The sequence below is a fragment of the Harpia harpyja genome, chromosome 12, assembly GCF_026419915.1.
Source record: "Harpia harpyja isolate bHarHar1 chromosome 12, bHarHar1 primary haplotype, whole genome shotgun sequence".
Classification (NCBI taxonomy): Eukaryota; Metazoa; Chordata; class Aves; order Accipitriformes; family Accipitridae; genus Harpia; species Harpia harpyja.
Window position 1 is genome coordinate 20,986,507 of NC_068951.1, and position 27,746 is coordinate 21,014,252.

Genomic DNA, 27,746 nt, shown 5'->3' on the forward strand with positions numbered 1-27,746 from the left:
TTTTGATTAGGGAAGAGTCTTTGAGAAACGGGGAAATGGCTTATTGGTGAAACCAACCTCTGAGGAAGCAGACAGGCAAGTCTTCATTAGAAACGATGCCACAAACCAAGGTTATTTGGCAAAACTCTCACGTCTGGACTCAAACTCCCCAAACGCAGTGGCAGGCCGTGGTGTTGGCCCGCCGTAGTGAGCCACCAGCACAGCTCTTTTAGCTGTTGGGGTCCCTTCCGGAGGTGGGTGCGCGTTCCCGGCGGGGTCCGGGCTCTCGCCGCAGGGCTGCCTGGCCGAGGCAGCTGCCGCGGGGCCGGCGTCGCCCTGCGCCCGCTGCAGCGTGTGGCAGGACCTGGATGAGGACTTGCTGCTGGAGTTCACGGTTGCTTTCTTGCATCTCAGAAGCGCCCAAAAGCACCTGTGAAACTATCGCACACACGTAGAGAAAAGCAAGTTAGCAGGAATTTTATTCATTTTGCTTTTTGTAAGACAGGCTTCATCTTATGGTCTTTATATTCATTTAAGTTCCCGGAACGGTCCTAAAAAAACATGGATGTAATAATATTTTGTATGAGAAGTTGTCCTTGTGCTAAGTGGGAGCTTGTGCTGAGGTCAAGGTCTCTATAAGCTAAGGTGGGATGGGGTCTCGGGGAGCAGGAGCTGGGGGGAAAGAGCTGCCTGCCTTTTCCCTTCATCTGGGTACACAAACTGGGAATATCAATAGAAGAATAAACCCAAGGAAAATAGAAGTCATTTTGGCTGATATTTCATGAAGAAGGCAGTGTTAGCACCACTGCAGTTTTTCAGCACTACAGAGGACAGGTAAAGTGCTAAAATCCAGACAGGGCATTTTGCCTGCTTGCAGATTGGATGCCGTATTTATTTGGGGGCAGTTGGGTTTTTAAATTCATTTTTTAGATCAATGTATATTTTCATTGTCCCTTGATTAAAAAGTAGTATGGAGGGGAGAGTTCCAGACAGGCCTGTAACAGTCATCCTGTGTTTTAATTTTAATACAAATATTACTGACTATATAGCAATACAGAGAATAGAAAGGACTAAATGCTTTTCAGCCTGTCTTCAGGTTTGTAGGAACCTGTTAGCTGACTGAGCTGACTGCATGCTCTGATGCAAACACAGTCAGTCTGCTGCAGCATGGAGATTTTGGGGAGCGCTGACGGATCACTCGTGCTAGCCTTGAGGTCAGGTTATTGATCTATCCCATTACTAAAAGCATGGTAGGGATTGAGCTATTTGAATCACCAATGAAAGCAATGTTGGCTGGTTTGATTTGTGTTTGACGAGGGAAAAGATGAAAAGTTGCGTAATGTGCTTGGTTTAAGTTCTCAGATGGGGCTGGTTCAACATCCGTTATTTGAGGGATTTTTTCAGTTGCATGGCAAAACATACTGTGCATCTGAGGGTGGAGGGAGGCTGTTGCATGAAGTTAAGGAAGCTTGCCTGTAGCAGAAGAAATACATATTTTAGATGCAGAGTCAAATACTGAGAGCTGACCTCTCTAGGGTTGAGAGTCCAAACTGACTTTAATGGTAATTCTCTGTACAGCACAGCTGATAGCAACAAGCTCCAACAACTCTTGCTATCAACAAGTAAAGTAAAATCAACAAGCCAAGTAAAAAGTCATGCAGCTTTTTTGTCGGCAGACTTGCTTGCTGGGGAAAATGGCTTTTGAAAAGTTTCACACAATTTTTGCGTCAGCTGAAATTCCTTTTTTTAACGAGAAACTGAAATTTCTCAGGAATTAAAGACTTTCTTTGTAATAAAAATAATTAAAATTTTTTCATCAGCCTCTCACCACTGAGCATTGAAATATTAAGCAGCTTGAAAACTTGTGGGGAATATTGTCTATTTTTCTGGGTTTTGCTGTCCCCCCCACACCTCGTGGTCAAGTTCACGTGGGTGAGTGAGGTTCTTATCAGCCATCTTTCTGTAGTCGCTTAATCCCTAGGAAATTACTGCTACAGCCTAGGAGTCTCATTTTATCTGGCTTATTCTTTGATTTTATCCAGCCTGATTTACCAAAGTAGGGAAGGAAGCCTGAACATAGAATTGTTTTAGAAATACCATGAAATTAGAGGGAAATGAAAGCTGTACCAGTTATCAAGGTCTCTCCTATACATTTCCATAGCATCAGGAATGCTGTCAGTGTTGAACATGGTTATCTGGATGACCAGCATCTCCTGTTTGCACCATAAGTGGGAGGGCGGGTGCAGCCATGGGTGCAGCACTTCTCCCGGTCCTTGCTCAGCCCTGAGTTTGCAAAATGCCCCGTGAATCATTGTAAAGCAAAAAGGCAGCAGGGATGCTGCTGGAGAAAAACACCCTGGGTTGGGTGTAAGGGCGAGGGGGTGATTCTGGTGCAGGTCTCATGGTACCAGACAGGCTGTAACTCCCCGGGTGCTGGATTGCTGCTGGCAGATGGATGGTCCTGCAAGAGCCCCTCTTGCCGAGGGCTGGGCTGGCTCCTAGCTAGTCTGTGCTCTGGTGCTCATTGGCATAGCTAGCTGCTATCTCAGGGGGTGCTGACAGTTACTCAGGGGTCAAGAAAACCCCTGTCTCAAAACAGGAATAAAAATTCTGTGACCAGTTAGATGATCCAGTAGCCAAAAAGGTCAGACTACTGTCTCCTCTCTTGAGCACAGTGAAACTCAGAGTATTGACTCCTTGGTGGTCCGTACTGAATATAGAAACCTGAACACTGATCGCTGCTAGAATACTAACTGAGCGATGAAAGCCAAGTGGCATTTAGGAAAAAAAATACGAAACAAAGCATGTAGGTAACCCTAGTAGTAAAAGTTTCTGGTGAACTTAAGGGATGTGTTTGACACAGATAAACCCAGTTTAATTTGTGTCTACCTGCTGCCTCTAAGCAATCTATTTAGTAAAAAGAGTAATTAAGAAAGCATCTGTAGAAAAGATAACTCCTCCACACAGTCTGTGTTGTTTCATAGAGTGATCCTTTCAGCCCATGAACATGTTAAGATTAGCCTGTTATTTTTAAACTGCCTCTCTTGATTTAACTGGGGTTGCAGGTGTTTGAAGCAATGCACAGTTATGTTTGCAGGATGGAGACTCTGGCCATGGGAATGGGTCAGGTACAGAGCAAGCTGGTGAGTTGTGAGTCAGCCAGACTTCTTCATGTCTCTGCAACGGGATGTGGGCTGAGATGGCGGTTACTAGTTACTGTAATTAGCTCAGCGCTTCCATCTCTCCCTTGGGTACCAGGACCAACAGGTCATGATGCTGCAGTTTATAAGCTTGGCTCTGGCTGGTGCTGCTCCTGAGTGTGGGAGCAAGGTTTAGCACGGTAGTAAGCACAGTGAAGCACTAGCAGCTGTTGGTCTGTTTGGGTGCTTTTCCCCTGGTGAGGGATGGTAATATTTCTTCAAATGTTCCAGGCAGTTTCATGAGAGAATTTATTTTTAAAAATAAATAATAAAGGAGAAGGGAAAGAATTGTTCGTGTTGCAGGGAAGAAGTCAGGGAGTTCTGCAGGAGGCTGAGCACAAGCAGAAAAAGCAATGTACTCCCCCGAGCTGTGAGTGACAGTGAGTAGAGCTGATGGACGGTGTCATGGAAACTTTTTACTCCCTGGGAATTTCTTATGCCCCAGTAAAAACACCCACAGTTACTGCCAGACTTCAAATAAATTCTTTACCATCATCATTTGTTTTCAAGATAGTGTGATTTACTATCTGTGCTTCCTAACAGCTTCCAAAAATCATTTCAAGTGGAGGATTTGCCAGACTCAGAGAAACAAATTATCCACCTGCTGTAATACCAGAATGCAAAGATCAATGAAACGTGCCTGACTTAGTGGTCTGATGGAGCTGAAGATGATTGAGGGACTGGACTAGTTCTGATGCTCTCTGCTTGTTCTCCGTAGATCTCTGTTCATCCCCCCTCCTCTTCTGAGCTTTTATTCTCTGTCCCTGCACAAGGGGCTACCCCAGCTCCTGCCTGTTGTGTGCTGTGTATCACCTTGATGTTTTTTCTTGTGAACAGCATTGTATTTCCTTTGCTTGCACAAGAAGACATAGCCTACTGGGAGGGGAAAGGGGAAGGTTCATCATTTTGAAACCTTTCCCCTGCTAGATCAGGAGTTTCCCCTGTGCTGGGTGTGGGACTACAGCTGGGACCAGCACATGGTCCTCCCCCTCCCTGAGCATGGGGAAGGGCTCTGATGAAACCCAGCCGTCTCCAGCCCGGCAGGGGAGTTGCACACATCAGCCTCCCTCTCCCGGCATCGCTGGGTGCAGCTGACACTATTTGAAGAAATCCTGTGTGTGCTGATTAAGGGAGAGTATATTTTCTGGTTTGGCCATTTCTGGGAACTTTTCAGACAAAGTACAACTAAGTGCACTGAGAAAGAAACCTGCTTTTTGAGCCCTAGGGACTAATTAGCAGCAGGAGGAGGGAAGAAAAGCAAATACAAACAGTACTGTAAGAGGCACAAAGCAAGAGTTACAGGGCCCATTTTTACTGGATCAGGAAAAAGAAAGGAGAGAAACCTTTGCACAGAGCGGGTGACAGAAAAGCAGATAGATGGCCTTATAAAGCTTCTATTCTACTCCTTTATTTTATCTAATGAACAATTTTCTTCCAGAGAGATTAGACCCTGACAGCCTCCTGACTATACAAGCCAGAATCTAGTTGAGGAGTGTATTAACTTAACAAATGTGAACTCATGCTGTGTGTGTTTCAGGGGATGCAAACTCAGGTCAGCAAGGAGGTTTTAGAGCAGTCAAACAGACACAAGTCGTCACGGGAGGGTCTGTCTTTCCCCCCATGCTACTGTGTGAAGGCTCTGGCATCCTCCCGAGCAGGCAGTGGCATGGGTGGAAATGTGACCCCAAATCTGCACAGCATCTTTAGCCTTCACCTAGCCTCAGCTCACAATTTCTATTTGAGGGGCTGGGAGGGATCGAAGACTGAAAATTGGCAGGGCAATCAAATCCCAGTTGAGGAGGAATAGTCCTGTTACTGGTGCCTGGGTATCTGTACCTGGAGTTTTGAAGGGGAGAAAAGGAGGGCTGAAGTAAAAGTGGGTACTCTTGGGCTGAACTGACAGCTGCATGGTGTTATGAGGCATTTCTCTCTTCTATTCTGCGTTGAATAGAAAAAGAGGTGGTATTTTGGGGCACCTTTCAGCAAGGTAGAAGTACAGAAAGATTTCCAGGGGAGCTCCAATGCCTTTTCAAGCTGCCTAAAGGTGGGTGGTTCTGTTCCTCTTTGGCATTGCAGCAAAGCCAGGGAGTGCCTGGTGAGCTGTACCAGGGTGGGTTGCCAGCACCACGGAGCCCGATCCCCCCGAGCCAGCATCACACTCAGCTTAGAGGGGTCTTTTATCCTGGCCTTCCTCATCAGACCTGAGGTGCCACATCTGCCCTGAAACAGGGCTAACGTCACCCCGGCGCTGACGCCAGCAGCACGCCGTTCATCGTGGAGGTGAGGGTGATGCTCAGGACGTGCTGCTCTGACGGGGATGAAATTCATTCTTTTGGCTGAATAAAAGGGATCACTTGTTATGCATGCAGCAATTTTTTTAGTCAGTTTCCAAAGGGAATGAATCAATATGTGACAAGGTGTTTTTTCCATGGACGTATGTGCCATTTGCCTCTGCACTTTTCACGTATTCTGAGCATCACACGTTCTTCCATGATAGAGCCATTCTTCTTACTATGGCACAGGAAGGATGAAACTAAACTGCCTTATGGAAACATCAAAGAAAAAACTAGTGTCCACGAAGAAGATAGTTTTGTTTGTCATTACAGATCAGTTATGTTTTATTCTGTGAGGAGCAGCAAATATCAATTGACTATTTTAGCTAGTTTAAAAAGTGAAGTGCAAAAACTGTATCTGGAAACTTTGTAACATCATCTGTGAAACCTAGAACTTTCTATTAAGAAAATAGGTCTTATAGTTGTGAAGCCCTTGCAGTCTGTGGTTGGCTCTGTACAGATCTTGCTGTGCTGTCTTCTGTGCCACAGTGTTACTAAATGGGTCAGGCAAAAGGAAATTGTGGGTCAGTCCTATGAGCTGTCATATTTGGAAAACTGTCTCGCCTTTGGGGAGATGAGGGTATTTGAGAAGACAGGTGCATTTTAGCTCCTAGGAGTCTGCAAAGAGAGTAGTGTCTTTTGGAAGGAATGTGGTGGTAGGTTCGTTACGGGTGCAAATCATGCTGTCGAGATTATGAATAATCCTGATAATCAAATGTTGTGACTCTGGATTGCCTGATGGGTGGTAAAATTAGATATTTCATTAATTTCAGTGGTATGGGCTTTGCTATACAAATTTCACTTAAACTGGACTAGTAGAATCTTCCAAAGTCTGCAGGAACCAACACTCAGTGCTCACTGGTCTGTTGGCTTATCCATTTTGGTGGAATTTCCTAAGCTAGAGGTTGCTGAGTACCCTTCCCAACAGTTTGCCTCCTACATCTTGGTTCTCCATTGTTAGTTAACTGGATCTGCCCTAGTAAATGACACTGCTCAGGTTCGTTAGTAAAACATGCATGTCCTCTCCAGTCAATCTCTCTCTGTCTTTTGTGACTTTGTGTCTTTCTTTTAGTTGTTGATATGTTATATTGACTGAGTAAAGAGAACGGGGATGCTATTCTGAGATGGAGCTGGGCAGGGCCAGAAATTCATGTCCTGCTGGAAGGATATGGCAAATCACAGTTATTCACTTTCTGTGCCCAATGCTAAAGATACTATCAAGCCTCTGTCTTGCATTTACCATCTGGTGAAGGTTGTCCTAAGGCCAGCCCTCTAGCTGGAAGTACAGCCCCAGGTACACCTACAGCCCCTTGCCTGGTACCCTCCTGACATCTATTTTTTGCATGGCAGAGGCTGGTAGGAGGGAAACACAGGATTTGAAGCAAGCTGTGCTGTCCCCTGTTCCAAGGTCAGCTCCTCCAGCAGTGTTTTCAGGCAGGTTCTCAGTGGTCATGGTTCCCACCAGCTGTTGTGAGGGGCAGAGTGAGACAGAGGAGTGACTGAAGGATTTGAGGGGTGATTAAAAGAGTAATCGGGGAAGAGAAAGTTGTGGTTGCAAAGAACAGGAGTTGCTGTGGGCAATGCATTGTGCCAGGAGCATGGTGTAGGGTAGCAAAGGCTTGCATCCTTACAAGACTTCATGTATCTGAATCAACTTCAGGCAATATCTGGTGCCTTCATGCTTGCCAGAACATTGATTTCTTCTCCTCCACATTTAACTTGCTGTTCATCAAATTACGTAATGGAAAGGAAGGACCATCAGTTGCTATTTTGACATGGGGGAAGTTGGTTATCCAGCTTCCAAAACTCCAGACTTATCAATTACATTTGCTCCTCGTAGCCCTTTTTCTGTGCTTCCCTCTCATATGTTTTTTCAGTGATCTCACCAATACACTCTTTATTTCCCCTCATTATTTCTTTACTTCTTGCATACACTGAATCTGAGAAAACATAAGGGTAACATTTTACTTACCTGTTTGTTCAGAAATACGTAGATGATGGGGTTATAGACTGTGCTGCTTTTGGCAAGGATGGATGGGATGACGCTGGCAGCCGGGGTGATGAGACCAGGTTTCCCAAACGTAGCTATAAGTGCCACAGTTGCATACGGCAGCCAGCAAAGGAGAAAGCAAATTACCATCACCACCACCATGACCAGGATGCACTGCTCCCGGGTCCGGCCCATCCCTTTATTGATGCCGCCCACCTGGGTGGGAGAGAGGCACAAATACACCATTAACACTTCTCATACTGGGAGCAGAAGATCATGCATGGAAGCTCCTGGAGTGGCTGCGCTAGGGACAGGGTGGAAGATGGGAGGGTCATCTGAAATCCTGTTGGCTGGAGAAGAGCTGGCCGATGTGGGCAGGGTTTTTAGCAGTTGGTACAGAACAATTGGAATTAGGATTAGTGATAGTGCTGTTTATCCAGAATGGCCTTCTCCAGCTTTCTCCAAATTACACAGCATTTAATGTGAGTATCTTGGGCAGGAGGGAAGAAGGGGGAAACTGCCCTGGTCTAACTGGCCCTGGAGGACTGCTTGTCTGAGTCCTACCAGTAGTGATGTACCCAGCCAAGGATGAAATTCTCCGTACCCAGAGGCCACCGGGGCAGGACAGGAGACAGGCAAGAACATGAAGGACAAGGAATTGAGAGACCTTTCTCCCCTGAATCCGTTGGAAAAGTCAGCAGTTGAATTCAACTGATTTACAACAGGCTCCTTCTCTGGACTTCAGGCTCACACGTACTCGTAAGTAAATCATACTGTATATAAATACTGCTGTCTCATGCCTCACCCTTGTTTCCTAGTTTTCAGTATGTTTTGAAAATTGTACCTTTTACTGATTGTTGTGTAATGCCTGCACTGCAAAGTGCTGCAGTAAGCACAAAAAACTGTTACAAGCAGTTTTACAGGGAATCCAGCAGGATGTATTTGTGTGCTGGAAGTCACCTTGAGACTAATTAAAAAACCAAACCAAAACTGTTCAAAAAGTAGAACATATCTGTAATTGCCTGCTGAGGGAACTTGAATACCAAGTACTTTATAAGTATCCAGTTAATGTGCAAATGAAATCTTTTATGACACTTGTCTGTGATTTAAAAGAAAAAAAGTAGTATTTGCCACAAGGCAAATAAAGTTGTTAAAATATTTCCTTTAGTGAATATTTCACTTGGAGACACCCACAGGTGTCAGTAGCTCAGATTTATTCACAGACATCTCAAACAGAAAGCTTGCATTTATCTTCTTATATTGTATTTCATGGAGTTGATATGAATTCTGTATGACATTTTTCCTGTGTTCAGATTTTTAAAATCTGCCACAACTTGGTATAAAACTTTACAAGGTGCTCAGGCTGTGTGATGAAGTAGAAACAGCTGGATTGGGGCGCATGGGTAGTGGGATGGAAATGGAAGAGGAGTTGCATTTTGCATCATGTGCGCTTGATTTTTAGGCTCTTAAGAAGAGGCACTGAAAGGCAGCGGCAGGTGGCTGCCCAGGGTCTTTCACCCCCATGCAAAATCCCCATTTCTTTGTGCCTTCCTGAGACCCTTCTGTCCTCCCTCCCATGCCAGGAGACACCCGGGGCAGGTGGCGAGCGATGGCTTGTGAGCAGTGCACCTCAAGGAAAACCAAAGCTCCTTTTTTTTCTATCTTCAAATTAACAAAGCTCAGGGTAATGCCTGTATTGATTTTAGAGAAGGCAACCCAATGACTCTTTCCTCTTGCTTCAGGTGAGGTCAGAGAAGACAGATGTTTTCTGGATGTTTTCTAGATCAAAACCAGCCTGGTTTTTTTGGCTGGGTGTGAAAGGAGGGCTCTGGAGGTATTTCCCACTTAGGACCCTTTAGCAGAGCTCAGGTCACAGGGCAGCTGGTGTACTGCTTGGTCTCCATATCTCTTTCTGAATATCTTGATGTGGTGTGACAGTTAAGCAGGAAGAAAAAGCTGCTTCTTGTCACTGGGTTGAACACCAACATAAAGCTAGTGGGGTATTTCTGATGGTGTGTGTTCTACCAGCACAAAACACGCGTCTCAGGCAAACCTATATCATGTATTACTCTCTTTTTAAGTATTTTCTCCTTTTCTTAAAAAAAGAAAAGCTTGCAGTTTTCAAACTGATGCTGCCATGGAATGGCTTCACGGGTAAGCAAGGAAAGGTTTTAATTTCCTTGCCAGCAGTAGGAAATTATTATTTTCATTCTACGAGGCCAGGAAGTTTGAATATCCTCCTACTTCTGTAATTCTCCTTGAAGCACTTTTGCTTTCAATTGTGAGGCTCCCCTGGTCAGTCCAGGAAACCTGAGACCTTGATACTAATGTTCAAGGCACACGCAGAAAACTTTTGCAAAACTGAACAAACTCAGCAACCTTGAAATGTTGCTGGCCCATCATCAGTGGCTGGTGACTCAGATGTACCAAACAACTCCAGGGCTGTGCCCAGACTTGCCATCGGATCGACTTCTCTAGATGGACAAAAGCAAACAGCTGTGTGATGCTGATGAGTGGCACTGTGGGCTTTCAGTTTAGTTTTGTCTTGATAACTTCCAGGGAAAGTAAGAGCACAAGTCTGGCCCAGGTAGCTTGTCCTTAGTTGCTGTCCCATAGAGGCTGGAAAGTCAGCCCGGGTTGTTTCTGGCTTACAGCTAACAGCAGTGATGCCGCTGCAGGAATTTAGTGCGGGGTTACCCTGGCAGTGCACTGAGCTGGTGTAAAGTGTCCTTCACTTCTGGTTCGGTCAAAAATCTAAACCTCAATCTGCTGTGCAAGGAGTAAAAAAATCTCACCACTTCTGTAGGTTTTGGTACAGAAAACAGCCGCAGAATATGTGCTTTTACATCTTTGTTTTTTGCTGGGAATTGAGCATCTGTTTCTCCTAAAAAATGTTTGTTTCAGTTTTCTAAAATTTGTGATGCCTCTATATTGATCATTCCATATGTTGCACGTGTGGTCCGGTGTACTTTGGTTTGTCCCTCTTTAGGCATCGCTTGTGGCCAAAGACAGAATACTCTCCTGATGAATCGTTATTTTAGGTACTCCTGTCTCTAGAACTTCACACCGAGTTAGCAGGATTGGGAGGGTTCATCTCCAGTGTAGTTGGAGGCCCTGGTCACGTCTTGCTCTTACAGTGATATTTTCACATGCATCTCATAGGTGCTAATTTTTACCTGGAAAACTAACAAAAAGGTCAGGAATAGTTGGGAATCTCTGCAAACATCTGCCGTACCCAGGTAAGGTCCTGACCACGTTTCTCCTGGGCTCTGTTCTGCATTCAGTCCCTGCCATGGGCAGGCAGTAAAGGCTCACATTGGGAACCATTGCTGAGTAGTGAGAAGACAGTTTCCTGATGGGCTGGAGTCACATCCCGTGGCAACTTATGTGAGCAGAAAGAAGGTTAATGTACTGGAAATGTTACTGGGCGTTCATTCTGCCTGTAAGCTGTCCTTTTCATCTGAGAGCTTACCATAACAGTCTTCACTGTGCCCTTTCCAGCTAAAGCTCAGCTGAAGCTTGATCACAAAGGTGCCAAACATTGAAGGTGCCAATGAAGTATTTAATGCCATACATTATATAGGCATTTCTATATGAGCTGATGGAGTATGCACTCTTGTAATGCAACCCACGGATTCGGGGGATTTGCTGGATGCAGCAGGAGTTTGTTGTGCTGCCTGTTTGCTTCTGCCTGGGACACTGTGAACCACAATGGGCTTGTGCTCTGTATTAACTTCTGCTCTTAGACGGGATCCATGGTGGAGATGGCTGTGAACACAGGACAGTCCCTGTGCTGAGCTCTATCACTTAATAGATAAGTTACTTTACATAACTGCAGGTGATTCAACCCGCAGAAGTGATAATTTGCCTCTTTTTTTTTTTTTTCATTCACCATAATTGGGAACTTACACATCCATCCTCCTAGTGTAGGGGGAATGATTTAGGCAAAAATGCTCACAAATGCAGTGCTTATGTGGTGTGGCAGGGGATGCCACGGACAGGAGAAGGACATGGATGAGAAACTAATGCAACAAACAATAAGAACAGGTTTAAATAGAGGTCACTGTGGACACAGCAAATTCCTGGTTGATATTGCTGACACATACTGGACAGAAATAACAGAGTCATCACATTGCTAGGAAAGTAAAATATGCATTTTCAGCCATGGGTATGGAAGTTGCTCAGTCACATCCAGGACTGGAGAGCACAGCGGAGTATACCCATGGCCACCTGGGAGGTTTAGACATGAATCTCCCACTGGGATTAAATCCTGAATCCCCAGATTGATCTGAGAATCTCGGGTGAAGGACTGACTATGTTTTCTCTCTCTCTTTTTTTTGTTTGTTTGTTTGTTTTTGTGAAACCACCATAGTATTTAAAGCTTGGAGAGTTGACAAGGACACTAATGGGACTAGGAGAAGGATCCTTGAGAAAGGTTGGAAGAAAGGGAGATAGAGGGGAAAAAAATCTCAACCAAATTGGGTATGCAGTGGCCTGAGCATAGCAGCTGAGGCCCCTGGCTTACATGAATAAAGTTGCTGTATTTCTCTAAAATGGGCAGCACAGGCACCCCTGAGCCGTGGCAGCAGCTGAACCACCTTCAGACATCACTGCCTTGATTCTGTGCATCAAGAAATAGTGCCTGAGAGCTATGAAATCAGATATATACAGTTATACTTTGCCCTAGCTAATTAATAGCTGCAGTTACTTGAATACATACTAGAGAACCGGCCTATAACCTAAAAAAGTTGCAATTAAATTGCATTGCCTGTACATTAAAGGTCAATCCAATTTCTTCTGAAGTGGATGTGAGACTTCTTGACGGTCCCTGCACATCAGCTTATGCCCTAATTTTGAGAACTGATAAATGTAGGTAGTCGGTTTGCAGTAGATACGTCGGATGCTTCAGGGGAAACTCTCAAGCCTCTGAAGTGTTTCTGTGCCTTCTGTTCTTGGTTGATGCTCGTAACCCAGGTCAGGGAATCTACAGGTGTGCACATCAATACATCTGTGTGTTGCTTGGAAAGAGCTGTGAGGTGCTTAAAATGACATCAGGTGTATCCTGTGCACAAAGCAGGCTGCTGAGGGAGCGTGGTGAGCAGGGGCAGGAGGTCCAGAGTCCATGAGACCTGTGGCATGAGAATAGCCTACCTCTGCAAGCATGGGCTTGTTTAGCAAAGGCTGAGCAAAAAGAAATGGAAGCCTGGCAGAAAGCTTCAAACAGTAAGTCAACAGGGTGCTTACAGAAAGGAAAGCAGTTAGCCTCAGAAGCTATTGCTGGGGCTTAATGAGAATTTCCTTGAAGCACTTGAACAGTGGGCAGTGATACAGTGGACAGTTTAACAGTAGTTCATGGTCTTTCCTGCTAATAAAAAAAGTTTTGCTCGGAGAAGAAATACTGGTGTTTATCATGGAAAATAAATGGCTGATGCTACCATCCAGAAATGTTGCAAGATCAGTTAGATTTTATTTTTAAGGAAGTTTTTTCTATCCCTCCTAAAATCTGAGTCTTTGAATTATGCTTAAAAGCGTCTCGCTGCAATCATAAAACCTAGAAACATGTTAACTGCATTCATAATGAAAATATTTTCATATAATCTTTGATTCAGAGCTTAGGCTTTTTTAAAATTCCCATGCATTCAGTGCCTTCTCATGAAAACAAGAGTGAGAAAGGCAAGTTGCCAACTTTGTCTTATATTTCTGTTTTAATGCTCGTCCATAAGAGGAGTGCTTTGCTCCTGGCAGACCTTGTGCTTTTACTCCACAAAACAGATTTTACATCAATGTAACAGGTTTGAACCCAGCGGGCTGGACTGCAGCACAGCACAGAAGGAATCAGGAAGAACAAACCAGGAGACAGGACGTAAAATAACTTGAGGCAAAAGGCAGCAACAGTGCTGGTTTATGACATGGAAACTTCTGTCTCTCCAATTTCCCAGTGTGCTGCTTACCTGGTCTAGATCTAGTAAATTAACATCTCGTGAGGCTTAGCAGTATCATTGTCCTGATGACAAAAACCCAAATTCCTTTGTCCGAGTCAAAACCAAACCTTTTCTAGTGCCCCTTGCATGATGCCAACTAAGCAAGTTCCCAGCTGGTTGGGCTTGTTGGGGTCCAGGTCTTTCCTATGTGTAAGAGGGCAGTTACTAAACCCCTCTGAGATTTTTTTATTTTTTTTTTTTCATATCAGTTCTTTAGGTGTGTGCGATTCCTTGTAGAAGCTATGAAATGGAAAAGGTTTATTGGTCCTCTGAAAGTCACAGAAAATGCACCACCACCTTCTGCAGGGACAAGCAGAGCTTCCCCACTCTGCCTTCGGTCAAACTGGGAGGAGGCTCTTCTGGCTCCTGCTGCAGCCCAAGCAAAGCTGAGCTAGTGGCAGGGAGCAGAGATGGAAACTGATTTAAAACAGTTGGTATTAGTTTCAGGAGAAAAAAAATGCAATTATTCTTAAGGTTGGAAAACCTTCCTCAGGATTTCCAGGAAGGACGGAAGGGTGTCTGCAGGTGGCGGGTGGAGGGCTGTGGAGACTTTCGCTGTAGCAGTTGGACATTTCTTCCGTGACCACAGCATTCTTGGTGCTTGGTTTCTTGCCTGTGACTCAGTGTAATTTTTATGGATAATGGAACACCTTATGCACAAGGAGGCATAAAACATCTGTAAGAAATTGCTTTTGCCTCAAACTGCTAATTAATTTTGGCCAGAATTCCATCCTTTTTTTTGCAAAAGAGATGTAGCCTGAGGGAGCTGAGCCTCGTGATTGGATTCACTTAGGAGGTCCTCTGCTTTCCCTGTTCAACATTTCTGGTCCTTCCTACACTGCCGCTGTGCCCACTTCTTGCCCAAGTAGAGATTCAAGAGCGAATGTCTCTGAATCACGCAGCTGAGAGATGGCACCCTTTCTTCTAAGGGCATGTGAAAATGCAAAGAAATCTTCAACTAGATGAATACTTTTTTATTATTGAAGCTTAGTAACAGTCCACATAAGTGATCTATTTTCCCAGCCAAATATTTCCTTGTCCCTGCCTTTTTCCTATGCTGTTTTACCTTTCACTCCCTCAGTTACTGAGGCACAGTTTGGGCTGACCTGAGCATCTCATTGCTTTTGGAGTGCTGTAGAGACTTCCAGCTCACTCAGCTGTGCTACAGGGGAAGGGAACCAGATGACAAATGTTATGACCGTTCGTGATGTGCAGAACGTCTTGCGCTCCTGAATCCCACTAATGCTTATGCATCAAATCGTATTTAAAATCCCCCAATTTCAACCCTAAACGCACTATATGTTCATATACCTTAATGAGTTGGGTTTATGCCAGAATATCTGAAGTTTGCCTGTTCATACAGAGGGGACACTAACAACTCCCTTTTGGTAGGTCCAAATAAAACTTTTGACTCTCAGGCTGTGCTCTGGGTGCTGCCCAGCTCCAACAGTCAGGTGAAGATTTGCCTCCGCAAATCATCTTTTTTCCAATAAATGAAGGCTGTGGAAAATCTCCCATGGTAAGTGTATTAACAAGAATGATACTGTGGAAATTTGGCTACAAGCACGTAAAGCTGGTTGTAGCCAAAAGGAGGTGGTCTCAGGCTGTGTCCCATTGGAAAGGGATCACGCAGCCCCTGCAGGGACTTCCATGGCATGGGCAGAGGGACCTGGCCCCACTGTTACCAACTGCTCTCTGGAAGTTGCAGTTTCCAATATTAATGCAGACCTCTGCCAAAGCTTATAGGGAGGCAAGAGGGGAAAGAGAGAAGAAGAAATCCATTTCCATCCACTGTGCTGATGTTGTTCACCTCTGCTATAGTAATTTTTCTCATCTCTCAGAGGGCTTGGAAGATGCCAGATGAGTAATATTAAGGGCCTTGTGCTGTGCAAGGGAGAGAGCTCTGTGGCTCAGACATGCCCTCAAAATGCTCACAGCATCCTCTCACGCTCACCTCTGTCCTCACAAGGGTGGACCATGTGATTTAAAGATTAAAATTTAAATCTAAATTCAGTTCCTTACTTGCCTATATAAACAGAGGGCTCCATAACTGTAAGGAAAGGTCTTTTAATCACTGAAAAGGGTTAATTATTCATTTTAAATATCAAAATATTAAAATAATTCATTGTGGTTGACATTTGCAAAAGCTCAAGTACCAAGTGCGGGCACGGCGCAGCGCTGCTGGGAGGTTTCTGCGTTCTAAGCATTGCCTCGTCCTTCTCCTGTTGAGTTTTCTGTAACGCAGCGGGTGTGCTTCTAGGCTTTGGGGTGCTTAACTGTGTAAAGCAGAAAATATTTACAGTTCGAAGGAAGCATGTCCTTTGGAGTTATTAATCTGCATAGCACATCTGTCAGTGAGAATGAATATTAAAATAGTTCAGCGCTACTTATGTTCACACTGGTTTGGTTCCCCTTCTGCATCTTTCTTTGATGCATTAATCAGTAATGACTGTGATGATAGCACGTTCTTCTCATTGAGAGAGGAAGTTTTCTCAAACATGTGATTTCTAGATATAAAATCAAATATCAGCAGAATAGGACCCTCAGGGTATGTTCACCCAAGACTGTCCAGAGTGTCTTTTGGGGTGTCCAGGCAGGCAGGGTCAGTCCTGGCACGCAGCAAAGCCCAGACCTGGTGGCTGCTGCCAGCCATGAGGAAGGGTGTCCTATTGCCTCCCCTTCCAGGAGAGCAGGAGACCCTGCACTGGTCTCCCAAAGAGCACAGGCAATAATAGCTGTGCTCCAGGATGGGTATGTTTTAAAAGCAAACTAACTGAATTAGCGCTAGTATATGTGATAACAGCCAAGTATGTCTGTATAGCAGCTATATGCTGATGTGCGCTCTTAAGTGGGACCTTTGCAATTGCAGAAGGTCTCAGAGAAGACTCTTGGGCTTCTGTGTGTGGAGTGTTTGCAGTGCTAAACCTCTTCTCCTAGGGAAGAGGGAGCCCTCTCTGTGAACCCAGAGAGCTGGTCATGTGGTGGTGTGTCTGTTGTATCTCCCAGGACACTCAGGTACAGTATTTGATTATTTGGGGGTGAAACCTGGCTGCTATCATGGAAAAGATGTGGTGTTTGGAGTAGAGCTGTATTAGGCTTGAAATAGCTCCGTGCTCCAGGTTAGTGGTTTGCTCTCCATTCAGTCCCCTGCAGATCTACCCACAGCTGTCTGAGCTCGAAGAGCAAGTGGGAGCCCCTTTGGGTGCAGGCTTACTGTCAGGGCGGGGGGGCCGGTCACAGTCCTCCTGGAAGGCTGAGGCAGTGAGTCTTGCTCCCCGACTTGAATTTTTGTGATATTTTTCTTTGCTAAGCCTAGAAGACAAATCATTAGACCGAGGATTGATGGGTGAGAGGGTGTTCTCCCAAGGCAACTGCTAATGAGAGGTAATTTGCATTTGCCTTGCTGACTTAGGGGGATTTTAACCAGTGCTTCAAGGACTGCTGCGAGGGCTGCTTCTTTAGAGATAGGTGGGGTTCGCTCATTTGCTGAGCCTCCTCGTTAATTTTTGTTTTGCCTGGTGATAAAATGACATAGTTTGGGGGCAGATTTCTCCTTTCTCTTTCCCATAGCACAATTTTCCTGCAGGTTAGATGGTCTTGGGATGAAACCCCAGGACAGTGATGGGGCAGAGAATAGGATGGACAGAAATGCTGCCTGGTAGGTAGCACAGCAAGGGATGTGAGCCTGGGCTGGCCCCGCAGCCCTGCAATACACAAGAGAGTATCACGAGGAGCTAGTGGAGGAGGAAAATGTGGTTTCTGGCACTGGCTGGTGATTGTGCTCTGGGAAGAAGGAAAGTGCAGCTCAGCCTGCAGGGCACGGCTGCTCCCTGCTGTCCTCTGGGGTGAAAGTGCTGTGCAAAACTTAGCTTCCCTAACTGCAAGTGCTTGGACACTTCATTTCTGAGTTTTTGAAGCACCTGCTGAAAAATATTTGAGCTAGAGGAGAAAAAAAAAAACCCCAAACCCGTTCACAGCTGCTTTGTTTTCAACTAGAAAAATCCTTACGTGTGTTCATCAGGTAAGTGACAGCTGTTGGACAAATCTCCACTGCACACAAACACAGTGGCAGGCCACAAGGTATGTCCCCTCCAGCTCTTTGGAAAAGCCAAGGACAGTCGCTGTGCCCTGCCGTCAAAGCAAGTCCCACAGGGAATCACAGTACCCAGGGGTGCAAGTGTTGCCCCTTGCTTCAGAGCCACCATGGGCCTGTGGCCCTCATGGTACGTGTATTTTGTGTTCACATAGATGTCTGATCTTCCAGTGCCCGCAGCTATGGCTGCTAATGGAAGAGTTCCTCCAGCTCTCAGAGGGAGCACTTACTGCAGGGGAACCTGCAGCAGAGATGAACCAAGTATAATCAGCTCTAATGAGCAGAGTGCCTGCTACCATTCGAGTGGGAAAATATAAAGGTATCCCACAGTTGCATTTTCCCTGGTATTGAAGTTAAATGAAGCAAAGAAAACCAATTCCTTGGTTATTTTGTGCGTGGGTGGATTTTTTGTGTTTCTAAAGGTGTTTGCTCTCTTCAGTTATTGGGGCTGCACTGTTACTGCACGGTCCTCTGGGTTAAGCTGTTTTAAGACTGATTTCTCTTATCTGGCATCTGAAGTGTTTCAGTACTTGAGCTTTAATGCTTCCTGCCTTTGGGAATGTGTTTGTCTCACATTCCCAGTTCGGTCTCAGTTTGTTCTGGGTAAGCACTGCAGCAGCATTAGTAATTGTCTAGATAAATGCTTGAGGACGAGCATGGCATCCTTTCCCTTTCCCTTTCTTGCCAGTGGAAGGAAATTGCTGGAAAACAGCGCTTTTTTACCCCAGTTTCCTCTGCTCAAGCTGTACGAAACCATTACCCCAACATTAGAAACTGTTGGACTTGCTGATCAATGTAATGAAATTAATATGTAATACATCAAATGCCTTCCTGCATTTTTTTTTCCTTTCTGTAACTTGAGGGACCAAGAGGGCAGGGGGCTGATGGAAACCATGCCTAGATGCTGGCTTTTCCTGCCTTGCCTGTGATTACTGCTGGAGCGAGGGGGCTCAGAGGGCCCAGCAGCAGGTGGTGAGGACCATACAAGCCTGGATATGCTTTAAGAGCCCACATGTGGTTATTTCTGCAGCACAGTCCTTGGCATGCCTTTGGTCCACATAGCCGGCACGTCTGCGAGGTGCTGGGGGAAGCAAGCCTTGCTTGGGGCTCTGCTCTGCCCGCTCGCCCTCCCCATGCCAGCGGGCCAGCCTGTGCATTGGCATGGGTGTTCATGGCTTTGGGCATGAATTTCCCGTGGGCCGCTGGTGCTGGTACCAGTTCCCTGGCTGGTGTGCAAGTGTCAGCTGGAGAACAGGAGATAGGGCTGCAACCCTGCTGGAGAACCTGACCTCTGATGGGCTTTGCTGCTTCACTGTGCTTCTCCTTTTCTCTCTGCGAAGAAGGATGCTTCGGCAGGGTGCGACAAGAAGGGGAACTGAAAGTTGGGGATCTGATCAGATTTGGAGTCTGAGGTGAAAGAGCTGCTAAACCTCCCTTAAACCTCAGGAGCTTTGCGTCACTGCGCTTATGATGTTATACAACCCAGGGCAGGATTCTGCGTGGAAAAGCAAGAGTATTGAGCCCATGTACAAATCTACTAGGATGAATGCTGGCCAATAATTTGGAGGCAGGACTTCAGATTCATTTGTCAAGGAGATGACAGAAGAGTAGCCTGTCAGTGAATTAAGGGAAAAAAAAAAAAACAAACCACACTGTAATACAGTGACATAAAAGCTGGAATCGATTATATTTGCATTCTGACAATTCATGTAAGAGGACTCTGCCAAGTTTGTCAAAGCCTCTAAATAATGACTTTCTAACCCCTGTGTTCAAAAAACGATTTATCTGTTTCCAGTGAGCATTTTTAAGGTTTTTATGTGCTGACTACAGCTATTCTGAAACCTGGGAGCAGAATGGTTGTCTCCTGCAAGTTTCATGGATGCAATGGGGGAATTGCTGCCTGGGTCGCTTTCAGTGAGCTGGTTATTTCCATCAGGGGACTTGGGATGCAGACCACATTTGACGAGATGGTTTACCCAAGCAGGTATGTACTTGGCATCTTAACACCCCATGCCTTGGGTTGTGCCCACTGCTGAAACACAGGAATAGCCATAAAGATCTCTTGCTTCTTCAGGACATCCAAGAGCTCAGGGTGAACCTAATGCTGCCTATCAAGTATTTGTACTAGAAGAAATCCCAAACTATCATTTTTGGTAGCCCATGAATTGTTTGCATCACTGAAGTTGTCTTTGAGAGTCTCATCCATGCGCACTGTTTCTGCTGGCTAAAATGGCTTTGAAGCAGTAATATAATAGACACTACCGAGCTTTTCAAACCAGCCACGGGACTTAGGATGGAGGATGCATCCAGCTTTCCTGCGCTGCCCAGCTTCATGTCCCAGAGGGTTTCCCCAGCTGCAAGCAGCCACCCGCGTGCTTCACCCTGAGTGCTGAAATGGGCTAGCCCGATGTCCTCTCACCCTGCTTGGGCTCCTAGGACCTCCTAGGGGCACCAGGCTGTGTGAAATAAGAAGTCGTTGTTGGATTTGCTTTCCTGCTTCTCACAGCTTGCTCAGCCTGGTTGTGGGCTGTCTCCCAGGCTCTGTTTCATTTCTGTCGTTCTTGTTAACTTCTAAGTCAATCTGAGCTGAAGGATTACAGCTTCCCTGCTGTGGCATGTAGCGTGGATGAGATCCTGTGTACTCATCTGAAGCTACATACTCAGCTATAGGGGAAATAACAGGCTCTGGAGAGTCTGCTAACAAAACTAAGGCAATTATAAAGCGTCCTTGTTCTTTGCAGCAAACCCCAGCCAGCAGGTTTCTGCTCGCAGCTTCCTTTTGGGAACAGGAACGACCGTGGGAGGAAAAGCTGGCTTTTGCCATCCCGGTGAGGCACTGCGGTGAAGCCTCCTGTGCAGGAACCTCAGGAAGGAGAGGTAAACCCTCGCACCCAGCTGTCTGCCACCGCACAACTTCATGGTGCTTTTGCAGCACAACAGCCTCCCCCCGGGTAAAGCAGCAGCCTTTGCTTTCACCTGGGTCCTGCTTCACACGGGAGGTATGAAATCAGCATCAAAACAGAAAGACTTCTCGGAAAGGAGATAATTAAGAGGAAAGCTTAATGTGTCTGGAAACCTAAATACCCCTCATTTTCTAATGGTTGTTTTCAGTATTCAGATTTATTGTCAATAGCGTACTGTAATATGTTCAAGCTCCTTTGGTATTCATTTGAAACAGCTCAGAGCGAACCCTTCCCTCTGGCCATTGCCTGCCAGTGTGAAACGAGACTTGGGGGCAAAATTGGATCCTCTCTTAGTGGTGACAATTTTCTTAAGGTTTAAGGAAACTGTGAGCTTGAAGCAAGACGGTGGGATCTGTCAGCTGCTTGCAAGCAGCCCAGGAGAATATGAGAGCCTGGTCTGATTTCCAAGATTGCTGCGTATCTCCTGTGATGACAATCATGTCAGAAACCAGAGCATGAAAATACAAGTGTCAAGCGAAAGGATATAATTTTTCATGCCTGGCTGAAACCAAACACCCCAATCTCCCACCACAATTTTACTCCTGTAAGCGGTGCAGATAACCCCGGTTACGGGAAGCTATTCACAGCAGGAGCTGAAAGCACGATAAAAGGCTTACAGAGTATTGCCTGTAATTTGGGATCACCTAAAAGCACAAACGTCCGTTGTTCAACTCCTTAAATATTTAGCTTGTGTGTGAAGCTTGTTTTGTTCAGTCTTTTTTTCCTCCCTCTTACACACACCAGGGATTTTGCTGCTTCTGCACCTTGCTGCCCTGGGGGAAGCTGAGCGGCAGCGTCGCCACCCGGGAGAAGCCCGAGTCGGTAGTGGGCAGTGGGCCCCGGGGCAGGAGGCAGGAGAGAGGCTCTGGGGCTCGCTGTCCCTGCAGGTCTCCTCCCTCCCAGCTTCCCAAAAGAGCCCAGGCGCATCTGGCAGCACCGGCCGGTTTTGGCTTTCCCTCTTCGTGGAAAATCCCCTTTCGTGGAAAGATAACTCAGATCCAGACAGAGGTATGCGTCTGGCGAATCAGGTATGATGATGTGGTAGAGGCTGAGCCTCAGAACTGGCTCTTCTCCTGTGTGCTGGGGCTTCAGGAGCCCATCCCGCAGGGTCATGCAACAAATACAACACATTGCATGTGCAGACTTTGTGCAAACTGCACAAAAATGGCTCTTCCCCATCTGAGAATAATTTTCATATTATTTTCCCATGGTTTGGGATCCCTGCAGGACCAGACAGCCCAGGAAGTGCAGCTCCTGACCTTCAGACCTGTCACCCCAGTCTGACAGGGGGTGCAACAGCCCCTGCCACCACCCTGTCCCCTTTCCATGCCACTGTGGTCACTGGAGGACCAGTTCGTATCACTGAAGGGATCCCATCACTTGCTGCATTTGCAGAGGATTCCGCTAAAGCTGTGGAATCCTGCTGCCGCCTGAACTAATGCTCACCCTGATGAGAGTGTCTAAAGCTGTCATGAAGACAGATAGCTCTCCTAAGCCCAAAAATTACTTTTTATGTAATGGATGCATCAGTGGGAGGAGTATTTAATATGAAAACTACACCCTTCAGTGTTTCCACCTAGGTGCAGCCCCAGCAGAAGTAAAGGCTCTGCCTGCCCTGGAGAGGGCAGAGCCAGGAGAGCTTGACCGAGCCACGGAGATCACTCCGACCATTGGACAGCACAACCTTCCCGCAGAGGACAACTCTCCGACCAGGTTTTCTTGCTGTTTCTTGCCTGTGGAGGAGCTTTGGAGAGGAAGAGCCTCTCTTGCAGGCACTACCTGCTCCAGCCTCAGCTGCTGTGAATGACTTGCAAGAAGCAGCACATCCAAACCAGTATTTTTAGCTTCAAAAGATGGAAAAACTGGAGTTCCATGAGTGCCAGCCCCCCTGCCTGCACTCAGGTGAGAGGTTGGTGGTGGTGCAGGAGCAGCCGCCATTCCCAGCAAAGGGTGACCAACAAGGACTGAGCTGCTATCACAGGGAACAAAAGGTATTTGTAATGAGATGACGGGCTGGGAAAGCATGAGGATTAACTCAAACATCTCTACTGATTTGATTTAATTCTGCCCAAAGTCCCTGAGCAATAATAAGCTTAAGTTAAATGTTTACATCTGCAAACGTGGCTCATAGAGTGCTTTTTATCTAACTGCTTCTTACCTTTCAGGCATTCGCTGCAGGAGCTGAGACAAAGCCAGATCTCATAGCACTGATGGAGCTTGCACCCAGCCCGGGATGGGCTCCCAGGGCGCAGGGGCCGAGCGCGGAGCTGTGTAGGGTGGCAAATACTCGCTTTGTGCTGAGGGAGAGCAGGTGGCCCAGCCTGAGCTACCTGGTCCGTGCCTGCCTGCAGGCCGATCCGTAACAGAGAGGCTGCCGCTGGGTCCTCTCCCAACATCGCCGTGCCATGAGCAGGCAGCGCTGGTGCATTGCTCCCTAGGACTCGTGGCTAAGTGCAGATGCTCTTCACGAGAGGACCAAAACTTCTGCATCAGCATTTTCAGCTGCCTGACAGCGCTGACCCAATGGTGTTGGGTACCAAATGTTGCACTATTAAAAGCAAACATCCCTTATCTTGGGAATAAAAGCTCATGGTCATTTATGGATTGGCTTTGTTTTGTGTACAAGGGGTAAGTTTCATGTCACAGCTTGTCTTTGCTGAACTGCATCTCCTTGCTTCACCTGGATCCTGCCAGCAGCTGGATTATGTATGAGTTTTCTTTTTAGCACTCTTTTTTGCAGGGTTCACTGTTACGGTTTCAGAGAAGAAGCACTAATCTTCAGAAATCACAGCTCCCATGCCCTCCACTGATTGTATAGCCTCTGAACCTGCAGGTGATGCTCACCCCTCCATAGGCTTGCTGCAGATTTAAGTCCTAGGACCAACGTCATCAAGGTAGGTAAGTCCTTCCTAGTTTTAATTATGGGTAATTGGGAGTATCTTGAGCGGTCTAGCAAATGTCCCTCATCTGCAAAACTGCCATAGGGACCTCCAGCTGTTTACACTTGAGCGTGATTTTCAAAGCCCTGGTGGACTGGAGTCTGTCACCAAGAGAGTCACATGAGAGCCAGTTTCCAAGGCTGGCAGCACATCAGACAGCAGAGAAGTTATAAAGGTGTGAAATGGTGGTCACTGGTTTCTGCTTGGTTTAGGGTCACGGTAAAAAGGCAGTTGAGGAATCTACGTACCTGCCTTATAGCACACAGCAGCTTCCCGTATGAATAAACAATAATGACAAAAGGGATTACAAGGCAAAAGATGAAAAGACATATGATGTAGGATACGTTGTTAGCGTCCTTTGAATGCCAGTTCATGGAGCACATTGTCTCTGGTTCTTCTGGCCTGTAACTGCTCTAGCCAAAAAGGGGGGGGGGGGGGCAGTCCAGACCAAGGAGTACGTCCAGGACAGGATGATGCCTGTCCATGTTTTCCTGTAGTTTGTGGTATCGGCCTCAGTCATTCCTGTCATGGTGCAGTAACGTTCATAAGAAAGTACAGCCAGGGAGATGAGTGAGACGATGCCTGCTTCAAAACATACATTTGTATTAGGAGAAGTGGCTGAATTACGGCTTTGGTCTACCTCCCAAAGCGGTAGCTCAAGCTAAAGATGAGGCTGATGGCTTTGGAAACCTGGTGGGCAAGGACTGGGGCTGGAGCTGTCCCCTGAGAGCAAGAGATGCCGAGAGCCTGACCTGCCTCACCAAAAGCTGCGGAGTCTTTGAACATACAGCCAGCCAAAGCAAGACTGTTATAAATGCTGATTAATACTTAAGTGCTCGGGGCGGGGGGGATGACACCTGCAGCAAACTCCTGGTCTCTCTGTCAGATTTGGTGTTTGGTGCACCTCTAAGACTTAAGGATTAAAGACTAATAGCTGTATTTGCCCAAAGTTCAGGGCTTATCCAGCTTCACAGGCTGCCTTAAGCATCGCTGCTTCTGCTTGAAATGATAACATTGGCTCTTTGCTTCCTGGGATTTATGCTTTCTCCCAGACACCTTTTTTTTTTTTTTTCTTTTCTCTGCAGGAAAGGTGTGTGAGGAACAATATTTATTGTCCATGCCTGTCCTCTGATGTCTTCACACAACCTTCCCTGTCCTTGCCCTCTCCCCAGATGTTACGGTCTCCTGGCACTTCTTGGATGTGTTTATGCAGCCATACGAATGCCGGAGACTCGCACAAACCCCCCAGCCCTGTGTTGTGCTGGACCTCGAGAACATGGCATTCTCACAACAAAATGTGTGTCAGCGAGGGCAGACACTGCAGAGGAATGGAAGTGACTTGACTTACGAAATTTCAGTTGCTGGAGGGAAAAGATGGTTCTGTGAAAGTGGGAAGAGGGTGTGTGTCACCGGAGGAATCTGCTTAAATAAAACTCCTGGTGAGAGCCAGGAGAGCTTTCCTTGCAGAGCATTTGTAACTCCTAAGGAAACCACAAAGACGAAATAAAGATCTGTGTCTCAGTGTTAGATCAGAAAAAGTAGAAAGAGCATAAGGAACACAAGTGCTTTGTTGGTCAGGTTTGAAACCTAACTTGATTCCACGGGCAAGAATTGCAGGTCATTAAAGCAATGCTTTTCATATCTAAAGCGCGAGGACAACTTTAATAGTCAGCAAAAACCCAAATGCACTTTTGCATTTGGGCAAGGCAAGGGCATCTCTTCTGAGATGCAGAAAGTGAGAGGTGCCCCTCTGCCTCTGCCAGCTTGAAAGTGCAGCAGTCTGAACCCCCCCCTCAGGAAAGCACAGCCCCCCCGGGTTTTTCGTATGGATTTATTGCAGTGCGGTAATGAAGAAATGTAGATTAAAACAATGTCATGAAGCCCACTGTGCCAGCAAGCGCCCTGGTGTGCCTCAGCATGGCCGTGCAGGGGTGCAGGCAGCTCCTGAGCCCTCGCAGAGACATTTATGGGTCTCTTGCAGTTGGGGTACTGTCAGTGGATATGAATGGGGCGAGTAAACCTCTTGGCAGCAAAGAAAAGATTTCTTCTGCAAAGAGTAATGCTGGGGGGGAGATAATTTGTAATGCTGATTTTAGAGTTTGTAATTTCTCCTCCACACCTACCTCCCAGGCTGCATTTTGGAGGTGATGCTGGCAGGTACAACTGAATATAGCTGGAGCTGCTGGTTAATGCTGACATACTCTGTTTAAACTTCCCTTGGTGTGTAAAGGTTTTACATACACAAAGCTCGCTTGCTAGCCTGTATAACTTTATCAGGGAGAGAGGTAGCAGCGAACATCTAAACCGCTGCTGCCGAGTATCTTTAGAGTGGGTGTAAGTGGTGTGAGTATCTCCAAAAGCAGCAGTGTGCAGCCTGGATGCGATGCTAAGCTGTTTTCCTCTGGGCGTTCAGGTCTGTTACTGATGGGCAGAGCAATGACTCCACTGGTAAAGCTTCTGACCCCTATGAGACAGATGTGTGTTGGTGTCTGGACCGTTAAAGCAGGCTGGGAGCGATTTTCAGCGCTGGGAAGCTTGAAAATCTGAGATACGGTTAAACTTAGCTCAAAGTGCCGTTGCTCTAAGCTGCTGTTTCTATAGCTTAGGCAACACCGCAGAGCTGGGAGGACGACGCAGTCCCTGCAGCCCCCTTGCCGCCTCTGCTGCACAGTGGGTCTCCCTCCGTGTGCCCGTCTGGCAGGCGAGGAAGGGGCTGCGTAAAGGCAGAGGCGCACGGTGGATGCCCTTTCGTTTTGCTCTGCAAACACGCTTCCCTTGCCCGGGGTCACGCCGGTCCCCACGACCTGGAGCTCTGCGCTCCCCTCCTACACGCCGGCCTGCTTCTGGGGTCCCAGCATCGCAACTGCCCCCCAGTGCAGCACCCTGGGCCCTCGTCTGCCCCCGCCTCGCTCCCGCTGCCCCGGGGTGCGCGACGCTGTCCCGGCCTGCCCAGCGCCGCCCGTCCCAGCGGCCGGGACCTGGGGTCAGGCCTGAAAGCCAGGGGATTTCAAAGCAGCTGCGGTTCTTGGCACTCCGAGCCGTCTGCTCCGTTTTCATTCTTTGTGGAGCTCTCGGTAGCGGCGAGAAACGCGCGCGTCGCAGCCCGAATCGGGGCTCGCACTTAACGCTGCCGGGCGGGTTACGTGCTCTTTCCGGAAAAGCGGCGACCGAAGCGGGGCAAGCTCGGCGCCAGCCCCGCGCCTCCTGCGGGCGCGGGGTCCCGCTCCCCACGCCCCATCCCTCACGCTCTGCTCTCCTGCCAGCCGGCGCTCACGCAAGCACCCCCAGGCCCTCGCTGCCGGCTCTGGGGCTCCTCGCCCGCCGCTCCCCCGCAGCTGCCGGGGCTCTGCCGCCCCCCGCCCCGCCGGGCGCAGCCTCGGCCGCCTCCTCCCCGGGGGGGGCGGGGCTGCGGACCCCCGCGGCCTTCCCGGCCGCCTCCCCCGCCCCGGTGCCGGGCGGGTCCCGCTCCCCGCAGAGGGCGGCAGCGAAGCCGTGCCAGGCGCGGGCGGCCCCCGGGCGGCGGCGGCGGCGGCCAGGCCGAGCGGGGTGCCCAGGGCGCGGGCCGGCAGGTCGCTGAGGGCGACGTTGAGCAGCAGCAGGTTGACGGGGGAGCGCGGCGGCCGGTAACGCCAGACGAGCGGCACCACCAGCAGGTTGCCGCAGAAGCCCGGGCTGCCCACGGCCCCCGGGCAGACGGCCGCCGCCAGCCGCCCGGAGGGGCTCAGGCCCGGGCCCGGGTCTCGGGCACCGTCCGCGGCTCCGCAGCCGGGAGGGGCGGCGGTGGGTGCCGGCATCCCCGCGGGGCCGCGCCGGGCATCGCAGCACCCCCGTGCCGGCACAGGCTCCGCCGCCTCTGCCGGTCCCGGCGCACGGGCGGGGGCGAGGGGGGCGGCCTGCTCCGCTACGCTGAAGGGCAGGCGCGCAGGGGTTGTGCCTGCCGTGCTCCACCGTGTGGCCGTCAGCAGCCGGCTTCGCCCCGCTGCCGGCGCCGCTCGGCCCTCCGCGCCCAGAGGGCTGAGACCGGGCGCCACCTCGTCACACATGTGGGTCAGGAAAGCGGCTCGGGGGGAGCCGAGCGGCCGCAGCGCTGCGGGCCGGGGGAAGAGCGTCTTTCAGTGCGCTCCTGTCTTGTGCTGCGCCCACAGCTGCTGCTTGGAGACCTCCACGGAGGCGGAGGCCGGTCTGGGGGAATCTCACTAGTGAGCAAGGTCTCATAGTTCAGCGAGTTGCTGCAAGACTGGGAATACAAGTAAGTTCAGGTCAGAACA

General features: G+C 48.0%; 1 protein-coding gene across 1 annotated transcript; it reads right to left on the bottom strand.

Moving 5' to 3' along the window:
- LOC128149653 (pinopsin-like) lies at nucleotides 1-27,521 on the bottom strand. Its single transcript, XM_052805132.1, is given in 6 exon segments — nucleotides 1-417; nucleotides 7,485-7,718; nucleotides 23,727-23,909; nucleotides 23,912-24,063; nucleotides 26,952-26,990; nucleotides 26,993-27,521. Coding segments are annotated over 6 exon segments (1,443 nt in total). The 3' UTR covers nucleotides 1-111.
- Between the last annotated feature and the right edge of the window lie 225 nt (nucleotides 27,522-27,746).